Source organism: Thecamonas trahens (assembly GCF_000142905.1).
Source record: "Thecamonas trahens ATCC 50062 unplaced genomic scaffold supercont1.6, whole genome shotgun sequence".
Lineage (NCBI taxonomy): Eukaryota > Apusomonadida > Apusomonadidae > Thecamonas > Thecamonas trahens.
The window spans coordinates 567,414-576,672 of NW_013657674.1; the positions used below are offsets into that span (position 1 = coordinate 567,414).

The following is a 9,259-nucleotide window of genomic DNA, read 5'->3' on the forward strand; positions in this document are numbered from 1 at the left end:
CCGACTTGGGAGGCGGTGAGGATGGCGGTGGTGGTGGTGGAAGAGGGGAGGGAGGTGGCGGCGATGGTGGCGATGGTGGCGGAGGTGGTGGCGACGGGGGTGGTGGCGATGCCGGCGGAGGTGGCGGCGATGGCGCCGATGGCGGCGGAGGTGGCGGCGATGGCGCCGATGGCGGCGGAGGTGGCGGCGACGGCGGCGGGGGTGGCGGCGGCGATGGTGGTGGCGGCGGAACGCATGCGCCGTACGACGGCGAGCCTTCGGTCGTGTCCAGCTCATGCGTGGGTGCACATGTCGTGCATGGCCCGTTCACGGGATCCACAAGGCAGTCGGCTTTCGTCGCGCACCGGGAACCAGTCCATCCGGTGACACAGGCCGAGGTGCAGGTGGCCGGCGGGCCAGCTAAGGTGCAAGGATCGGTTGACCGCTTGCAGAACGTGTTCGACGCACAGTCTCCCGGTGGCGGATTGACGAACCGCGACACTCCGGAACACGAGGTGTCAGCATTTTCCGCATCACCGCCGTAGTTGGTGCACGAGACCGTGCCGACGGTGTCGATGGTAGAACCGACGTCGTTAGTGGTGTACAGTGCTCCGCGGACGAGCGCGTGGTTCTGCGTGATGAGCGAGCCTGACAGCGTGGGTACGGCACCAGTGCCAAAGTATGCTCCTGCCCCGAAATCGGCGGTGTTGTCGGTGATGGTGAGATTGTGGAGCGTCGCGCTCGTCGACCCCGTCACATACAAGCCGCCACCGTCTGTCGCCGAGTTCCCGCTCAGCACCGTGTTCGAGATGAGCGAGCCAGTCGATCCAGCACCCGCAAAGCACACGGCACCGCCAAAATCCGCGACGTTGCCGGCGACGAGCGAGTCGGTGAGCACTACGTCGACGCCCTCGCCCCACCACATGCCGCCGCCACAAACGGCCGCTGAGTTGTCGCGGATAGTGGCCCCGCGGATGCTCCCGGACGGCGCATCGCCGCCGACTTGCATCACGGCGATGCCACCGCCACTAGTACCAGCCTCGTTATTGTACACATCGAAAACAGCGCCGGCAACTACGTCGATAGCGGCGGTCTGGTCCAGATACACCCCGCCGCCCTCAAGCTCCGCAGTCGAGGACGAGATCGAGGCGCCTGCGCCAATGACTTGGAACAGGTTGGAATTTTGCACCGCAATGGCACCGCCGACAGTGCCTGCGGTACAGCTCCGGAGGATGGCGCCATCGAGTATGAGACTTGAGCCCGATGGGACCTGCACGCATCCGCCCGGGCCTGTCGCCTCGCAGTTCTCCAGCGTCGAGTCGACAATGGTGAGCGACGACGACTGGCCGACCTCGACGCATCCAGCTTTTGTCACGGCTCCATCATCGACCATGCAGCCATTCACGTGGATCCTGGTAAAGGTCACTGTTGAGGCGTCCATCAGTCGCATGCATCCGCCTTTGTTGTACGCCGTATTGGGGCCACCTCCATTAACGATGGAAAAGTCTTCGAGGAAAAAGCCGTCGGCCTTGGTATCAAACAGAAACGCCCGCTGATTCGACGACTGGCAATCGATGATAGTCACACCGACGCCTGCACCTCGAATTGTGATGGAGACGCCTGCTCCGAGCCCCGTCACCGCGCTCGCGCATCCTGTCCATGTTCCTGCAGGGATCTCCACAACATCGTTGTTGGCCGCAGACGCAACCGTCGACGCGATGTCAGCAACGTTGCCGGGAAACGGGGAGGGTTGCACCAAAGACACCACAAACGAGGAGGAAGGACAAGGCAACAACACACAACACGCGTCCTTCGCAGCCGTCCATTGCGGTGTGGGTGGTGTGGCAGGCTTGGTTCGGGTGCCTAGTACGGGTGCCAAGTGCGGGTGAAGCGGTGGGTGTTAACGAAGAGAAGACAACAAGTTGCAACGATGTTTTGACCAGATTGGCGGAGTGGTCATCCCTGACAAACGCACAGGTTCGAGAACAATGCCAATTTCCTGCACACTCTCGGTTGCCGGCTGAGTGGTCGCTCCGCTGGCTCGACGGCTTGAGATTTCCTCGCGTTTGCTGTGCTGACCATCTTTGCCAGCACATCGTGCCAATTGGCACGGTGATCCGCGTGTACAGGAGCGCCGTTCGATGGCTCGATAGCTCGCGTACAAACGAGATCAAGGTAAGAATTGGGCAGCCAGTGGGCGCCCGTCGTCGTCGTCGTCGTCGCGCATCGTCATCAAAAGGATGGGCGGATGGGTTCCCGCTCCGTCGGAGCCCACTGTGCCGATGCCATTGGAGCTCTTAGCAAAGTAAGGTGCTAGCTGCTTTGCTTTGCTCCGCCGGCCGCGAGTGTTAGCGGCTCGTAGCAGTCGCGGCAACAGTACTATGGGGAGTAGTGACATGCAGTCTCCGAAAAATAGTAGCATGCTTGTCACCGGACAACCCTAGCCCATCACTGTCGAGTGCGTCACTTGGCGCGAGCGCGCACCCAACTCCGACACCACCAAGCTCCCCGCACCACAGCACTCACCCACACCGCAGACTCACACTCACACCCACACAGCACAACCCCTCTCCATGTCGAGCCACACTCCGCGCGGGCTCAAGAATCTGGTGGCGCTCTCGCGGGCGCCCGGGGCCTCGTTCTCGGCTCCGGCGAGCAGCACAGGCAGGCCGGTCGAGGCCAAGGCGGGGATGGGAGCTACTTCCGAGAGTGATGACCAGGTGGCGGCCATGCTGGCGGCATCGGATCAGCTCAAAGTCTCGCAAATGCTGGCAACCGCTGGCTTGGCTCCCGAGGAGGCGGCAGAGGCCGCGGCGGCGGCAGCGGGCGCGAGCGACTCGGCTGGCTCGGCCAGTGGCGCAGCCGCGCGATTGGTCCCGCTCCTGCGGGAGGAGCTCGGCCTTGTCCGCGATCAGCTGGCGACGGCCGAGAGAAACTTTGAGAGTGTGTCAGCTGCGCACGCGCAAGCGCAGCGTGAGCTGGAAGAGTTGCGCTCGCAGAACGCGGCGCTGGTGTCCCAAGCGCCCGACGTGGCGGCGGCGGCACTGGCGGCGGCGGCGGCGCAGGAGAAGGTCGACGTGGCGAGTGCAGAAGCTGCAAAGGCCCGCAGCGCGCTGGCGGCCATCACTAGAGAGCGGGATGCGGCGCAAGCCAAAGTTGCCCATCTTACCAAGGCGCAGGGACTAGCTGCCGAGCAGATCAAGAAGCTCCGCCGCGAGGCCGCTGACGCCCAATTTGAAAAGGGCAAGCTCGCCTCGCTGGTTGAGGCCTCGCAGCGGCAGAGCTCAGCGCTCAATGCCGAGCTGGCATCGATGGCAACGTCGCTGACTGTGGCCGAAGCTTCACTCGAATCTGTGCGCAACGAGAACGTGGCGCTCAAGGCGGCACTAGCCGCCGCAGAGGCTCAGGCGGTCGCCGCCTCGTCCGCTGAGGACGCGGCAGCCCGACTCGACGCCGCACTCGACGAGGCTGCTGCTCTCAAGAGCGAGCTGCTGGAGATGCGGTCGAGTGCACAGGCTCGCAAGCTCGAGCTCGATGCTGCGCTCGCCGACAAGGACGCCGCCGAGTCGGCACTCGCCTCGCGCGACGCTCGCATTCGGGACCTGATGGCATCGGCAGCGAGCTCCGCTGACGACGAGGTTCCCGTCTACAACGAGTCCACAGGCGAGAGCAGTCATTCGTCACGCTCGTACGCGCCTGCGCCAGTTATGGCTGCGCTGGTCAAGGCGCGCGGCGCGCTCCGATCGACACTCGCCGACCTGCTCACAGCCGAACGCGCGGCCGAGTCGTCGCTCACCTGCCTAGTCTGCCTCGGCGGCCTCAACGAGCCAATTCTCTTCCCGACCTGCGAGCACGTGGTCTGTGAGGGCTGCGCGCCGGCCGATCTTGGCCAGTGTCCCGAGTGTGAGGCGCCGAACGAGGCCCGCTTTGCCGGTCCGCTTCGGGTCGACGCGCTCGAGACGCTTGCCTCTAAGTCGCAGTTTAAGCTTCAGTCGCTCCAGGCAGCGAGCGAGCAGCTGGACGTCTTGTTTGCAGCAGTGTATGCGGCGGTGGGCGCCGGCGCCGTCGAGGAGTAAAGTCTCGGAGCGAGCGCTAGCGTTCTGGCGAGCGGATGGGAGGCGTGATGTCGAGGTCAACGTCAACGCCGGCAACAAACGACGGATACGACTCGGCGTTGCCCGAGCCCACGAGCGCGCCTACACGCTCCTCGAGCGAGCCGAGGTGCGCTGCCTGTTCCGAGATGAGCGGGACAAGGCGGTCGAGAAGGTCGTCGACTTGGGTGTCCTCATCGCGCTGAGCGCGCGCCTTGGACGCGACCTTCATGAGGCGGGCAACCTGTGTGCCGAGCTCCTCCACCTGGCCCCGCTGCTCGTCGTAACGAGCCTCGGCAGCGCGGAGCTTCTCCAGTGCCGCAGCCTTGTGGCTTCGGATGGTGCCCTGCAGCGAGGCAATACGCTCGTCGGTCCGTTGCTGCAGCCGCGCGAGCTTGTGGGTGAGAGAGTCGATCTGGGTCGCGCGCTCGCGAAGCTCGTCCTCAAGCTGCACAATGGTGCGCTCGGCCTTGAACCGCCGCTCGCGCTCGGCAATGAGCGCACGCGAGGCCTCGTTCTCGCCGTCCGACGCCGCCAATCGCGCCGCGTCAAGCTCGCGGGCTAGCTCGTCGACCCGCTCGCGGTGGGTCACCAGCACCTGCATCTTCTCGCGCTTTGCCTGGAGGAGGGCAGTGCGGAGCGTGCCAGTTGCGGTCTCGCTCACCGCTGGCACCTCGCCGTGAGTCGCGTACACCATGGCGTGCGGGCCGCGCTTCTCGACTTGAAGTGCCCGGACTTGCGCCCGCAGTGCGGCGATGATGCCCTCCTGCTCAGCAAGCAGCGCCCGGGTGTGTGCGGCCTTGGCCTTGGCGGCGTCGGCGGAGGAGAGCTGAGGCGTAGGCGGCAACGAAGGCTCGAGTTCGTCGAGGACGGCGTAAGCGCGCGCGACCGCGCCGACGTTGACCGCCAGCTGCGCGGCAAAAAACTCGAGTGGGGTCCGCCGGCGGTCGCCATTGAGACAGACGACGGCCGAGACGGCGCCGGCGGCCCACGAAGGCATCAGCGCCTTGGTCAGCCAATGCGAGCGATAGTCGATGCCGGGCGTCCGCCCGCTGCCGTCGGGCGATGCCAACGAGCCGGCGTACATGGCAAGATGCCGCGCCTCGGCAAACGCTGCCCGCGCTGTCGGCGACTCGTGCCCGCCCACTCCAGCAACCACAACAAAGGTCGCCGAGCCGCCGCGGTCGAGGCTCAGTACAACTACCAGGTGAGCCTCGGGTGACAAGGTCTCGCGATCGAGGGACACGTTCATGTACCCGAGCGTGAGCACATTCTCGACCTCGTCGACCGAGGCGACAGCAACTCGCGAGAGTCCCGCCAGCGTTGTGTGTCCCTCGTCGTACTCGAGCACCGCCCGGTGCGGCTTGACGTGCTCAGCGTTGTTCGGCTCCCCGTCATGAGCTCCGCGGACCGTCACCGGATCAGCGTAATGCGACGATGCTCGCTGTGACTGCAGCCGGTCGCGCGTAACCAGGTCGCGCGGCGCGCCGCTCCCAATCTCGTACATGGCCATGCGAAGAGCACCGCGTTCGAGGAGCGCCGCCGCCGCGTAGTGCACCGCGCCGCCGGACGGCGTCAGCGGCCCGCCACCGAGAACATCGTCTCTCCCCAGCGCCCAGAGCCGCGCCGGCGCGCCAGCAGCCACCACCACTGCGGCATCTGCTCCTTCCACGGAAGCCCTTGCCACGGCTGGAGCCACAGCAGCCGCAAATGCAGCCTCTGCCAGGGCCAACTCCGAGTCGACGACCACTAGAGCGCCATCGCCCGCCGTCGCCGCCGTTGCTACAGACCCCTGATCGGCAGTAGCTCCTGGCCGCGCCGAGAGCGTCGATGAGGCAAGCGAAGTCGGTGAAGCAGGCGCAGCAGATGAAGCAGCAGCAAGCTCCTCTGCTCTACCTCGAGACGACGGGGCAATGCCATCCACAGCCGCCACCAGGGCATCCAGCTCAAAGGTCCGATTCTCTGTGTGTGAGCTCTTGCTGCTGCTGCTCTTGCTGCTCTTGCTGCTGTTGCTCTTGCTGCTGCTGCTCTTGCTGCTATGCTTGTTGCTATGCTTGCGGGATCGATGCCCATCTGAGCGAGATGATGATGCTGCTTTTGCTGCTGTTGTTGCTGCCGATGATGATGGGTGGGCATGAGGGTGGGGGTGGGGGTGGGAAGGGGTAGGGGTAGTCTCTGCCTGAGGCACGGGAAGGACGAGGGAGGAAGGGCCCTCGACTCGGCAGACAGAGTCGCCCCATGGGCATGGGTAGAGCACCCCGACAGTGGGCATGACAGGGGGGGAGGGGGGATGAGGGGAAGGGGGTGGGTTGGGGTGGGGTGGTGGCGGTGACCGGTTGGCGCGGCGTTTGGTCGGTTAGTCGGTTGGTCGGCAGCTGGTCGGCGGCCGGTCGGTGGCCGGTCGGTTGACGGCCAGGTCGTTGATGCTGCTCACGGGCTGCAGCTCACGGCTGCTGTACAAGTTCGATGGAGGTGCCGCTCGTTCGAGTGTGGGTGTTTGCGTGAGAGATCCGCTGCAATGCTGCACTCAAGTCGCTGCTGCAGCCAACGCTGGGCCCAGTCGGGTGTGCCCGAGTTGCCCGGCGCCGTTGCATGACCTACGATCATTTCGAGGCCCTCTGAGGGGAGGGGACGCAGCCAAGCTTGGGTTCTCATCGACGCAACGGCGCCGATCCTGTCATGGTCGTATGGGCTGGCGGTGCCGGTAAAGTGGGTGTGGGGCGCAGATGTGAGCAGATTGATTCGCGCTAGACTACCACTCATCGCGTCGGTGGCCGCTTGCTGGACCTTTCCAGCTTGTCCTCAACTCCTTGACCGCGCCATCCAGGCTCGGCTTGGGGAGCACGACATGGCATCGCGCGTCGGGCGTCCATTGAAGGCCCTCTGGAGAAGGTGGGTGCTCGCTCGAGTGCGGATCAACGACGCCTCGCACACACACACCTCGCTTTCACGCCAACGCCGACGGGTTGGCGTCGGGTCTGGTCGCATCCCCAAGCTTGTCGGCAAGCATATCAGATAGCACACATGAGGGGTGCAAGGGTGTTGCCACGGACTTTGTCGCGGCGTAGACGACTCTCGCGCTCACATCACGCCAGCTCGACGCCGTCAACGCAGCACCCACGATACCTCCCCGACCGGTAAGATAAAGTCGAAGCTCGACTTTGTCGGGCCGCTCGACCGGCTCCTCGTGTCGATCAGCCTGGTTGACGCCAGCATCGCTCTGGGCTGCATAAACAGAAGTTATGCCCGCGCAAAGCACCGCGCCACGCCAGCGTCTACAAATCCAAGCGAGGAGTAGAGGCCCGCGCCGTCGGGCGAGCTCTGCAGCGACGCCGTCTCGGCTCCGGCGCCAGCTGCCTCCACCAGCACCGACGCGAGCATCGCCCTCGCCAGCCCACGCCGCCGCCATTCTGCCGCAGTTGCCATGCAGTAGATGCCGACGTCGCCATCGTGAGCAACCGTCACCATCACGCTCACAAATGCTCCCTCCCGCACCACGCCAAATGCGGTCGCCGCGGTCTCGGCCGGCATCGCTGCGAGGACGGCTTCAAACGCCGGATCGTCGTAAGCTGTTGCGCAGAGCGTGCCAACCTCGGCCATGCTCGGCCTTGTCACCTTCACATCATCCGATGTCCAAGCCTCCAGCCCAGCCAATGCGCCAGCTTTGTGAAGATCCAGAGCCATGCACGGCATGGCGTACTCGACCAGTTCGATCCGCCCAACAGCGATCACACCACATTCGATCTCGGCCTCTTGCGACGGCGCCCAGATCCAGATCAGCGCCGGCTCGCACCCTGACTCGGACTCTGAGCCACGTTGTGGCAGAGGTCGACTCGGATCAGGCCAAACTGCCGATGAGAAAAAGTCTGCGTTGTCGATCTGGGTCACCACTGCGCCGACGAGCCCAGGTGCCTCGCAGCATACGCCTTCACCCTCTCCACCAATGCGCACACCCACACCCTCGCCAAAGGCAGCAAACGCCTCACCCATGGTCTTCATGCCCCTTTTCGCCACCGTCGACATGCTTGCGGCCATTTCCGCTGCTTCGAGCTGTCTCTCGAGCTGTCGCGCTCCGAGATGAGTGCATGATACTCCTGTGCGATTCCCTCCGCCTCGACGCACTCCCTCACGTTGGCGACGTCACGCACCGCGCCGTCGCCAAACGGCCGAGATCATCCTCCGCTAATGCACTGCTTCGCATGTACATTAGAGTGTACGACATCGGTGAGCCAGCTTGGTGCACCGACGTTGCCCTGCTGCCGCTCTTCATCGAGCCCGAGTACCTTCGCCCCCTGCTTGACATCGGCGGACCGTCGGTGGAGTGGCAGCTTCTTCCTCGTCTCGCGCACCAGCGCCAACAGTGTCAACAGCACTCGCACCAGGCTTATCGCAGACAATGACGCCATCAACGTTGCTGTGCTCGCTACCGGAGTCATCAACCACGCACGTGAGCTTGGTGTCGAAGTCGACACGGTCGTCCGTGCACGCGTCGGTTCAAGGCAGTTCGACGTGCTCCTTCGCGTTGTGCGTGAGCGTCTGCGGTAGAGAAAGAACCCAAAACGTGGTAGCAGTGCGGTGGGAGGAGAGGGATTGCCGATGTAGTCGACTACAAAGCTTGCAAGAGGATTGATGTGGTGATCATCTCAGCGGATCTGGGCGGGAACGCTCCGCCGAGTTTCGCCCCCAACCTGGATCCAGAGCCTGACGTACAGACTCGTCTCGACCCAACCTAGCAGGACGTGTCCGGTGGTGGGGGCGGTGATGGCTAGTGAAAGAGTCGGAGACGATCTGTATCTAGGCATTGATGTGTCGACGACTGGGATCAAGGTTGCGGCGTGCACGGATGACGGCCATGTGGCGGCGACGGCGTCGGTGCGGTTCGACGACGATCTGCCTCAGTATGGGACCTACGGCGGAGTCCATACCTTTGATGACGGCCGCGTCTCTGCTCCGCTAGCCATGTATGTCGACGGTCTTGTTCTGGCGCTGGATCGGGCGGCGGAGAGGTTTGGCGCCAACGCGATGGCGGCGGTGGCTGGGCTCGGCCTCTGCGCGGCGCAGCACTCGGTAGTCCTGCTTGCCACCGACGACATGGCGAGCGCGGCCGGTGACGACGCGCCGAACGGGGCGAGGATCGTGGCCGAGTGCGCGGCGTCGGCAGATGTGCCGTCGTGGATGGACGCGTCATA

The 9,259-nt window shown here is 64.6% G+C and overlaps 6 protein-coding genes across 6 annotated transcripts in view; 3 read left to right on the forward strand and 3 right to left on the reverse strand.

Annotated features, from left to right (window-relative positions):
• Nucleotides 1-306: 306 nt before the first annotated feature.
• Nucleotides 307-1,805, reverse strand: AMSG_11661 (uncharacterized protein; the record flags this gene model as incomplete). Its single annotated transcript, XM_013906317.1, has 3 exons — nucleotides 307-330; nucleotides 368-1,622; nucleotides 1,783-1,805. 3 exons carry the CDS (start codon nucleotides 1,803-1,805, stop codon nucleotides 307-309), a joined length of 1,302 nt encoding a protein of 433 aa, XP_013761771.1.
• A 747-nt stretch (nucleotides 1,806-2,552) lies between these two features.
• AMSG_01685 (uncharacterized protein) lies at nucleotides 2,553-4,062 on the forward strand (the record flags this gene model as incomplete). The annotated part of the gene is made up of 1 exon (XM_013906276.1): nucleotides 2,553-4,062. One exon carries the CDS (start codon nucleotides 2,553-2,555, stop codon nucleotides 4,053-4,055), a length of 1,503 nt encoding a protein of 500 aa, XP_013761730.1. The 3' UTR covers nucleotides 4,056-4,062.
• On the reverse strand, nucleotides 4,025-6,101 carry AMSG_01686 (uncharacterized protein). The gene has a single exon (XM_013906277.1). It carries the CDS (start codon nucleotides 5,581-5,583, stop codon nucleotides 4,072-4,074), a length of 1,512 nt encoding a protein of 503 aa, XP_013761731.1. The 5' UTR covers nucleotides 5,584-6,101; the 3' UTR covers nucleotides 4,025-4,071.
• A 446-nt stretch (nucleotides 6,102-6,547) lies between these two features.
• AMSG_01687 (uncharacterized protein) lies at nucleotides 6,548-8,137 on the reverse strand. The gene has a single exon (XM_013906278.1). The coding sequence runs from the start codon at nucleotides 8,103-8,105 to the stop codon at nucleotides 7,311-7,313; it is 795 nt and encodes a 264-aa protein (XP_013761732.1). The 5' UTR covers nucleotides 8,106-8,137; the 3' UTR covers nucleotides 6,548-7,310.
• A 132-nt stretch (nucleotides 8,138-8,269) lies between these two features.
• On the forward strand, nucleotides 8,270-8,615 carry AMSG_01688 (uncharacterized protein; the record flags this gene model as incomplete). The annotated part of the gene is made up of 2 exons (XM_013906279.1): nucleotides 8,270-8,382; nucleotides 8,432-8,615. 2 exons carry the CDS (start codon nucleotides 8,270-8,272, stop codon nucleotides 8,613-8,615), a joined length of 297 nt encoding a protein of 98 aa, XP_013761733.1.
• Nucleotides 8,616-8,831: 216 nt separating this feature from the next.
• The window catches only part of AMSG_01689 (uncharacterized protein), a gene marked incomplete at its 5' end in the record, with an annotated part of 2,404 nt that continues 1,976 nt past the window's right edge, over nucleotides 8,832-9,259 (forward strand). Inside the window, one exon of the mRNA XM_013906280.1 lies at nucleotides 8,832-9,253. Within this exon, the coding sequence (XP_013761734.1) occupies nucleotides 8,832-9,253 (422 nt within the window). The remainder of the gene's footprint in view (nucleotides 9,254-9,259) is intronic.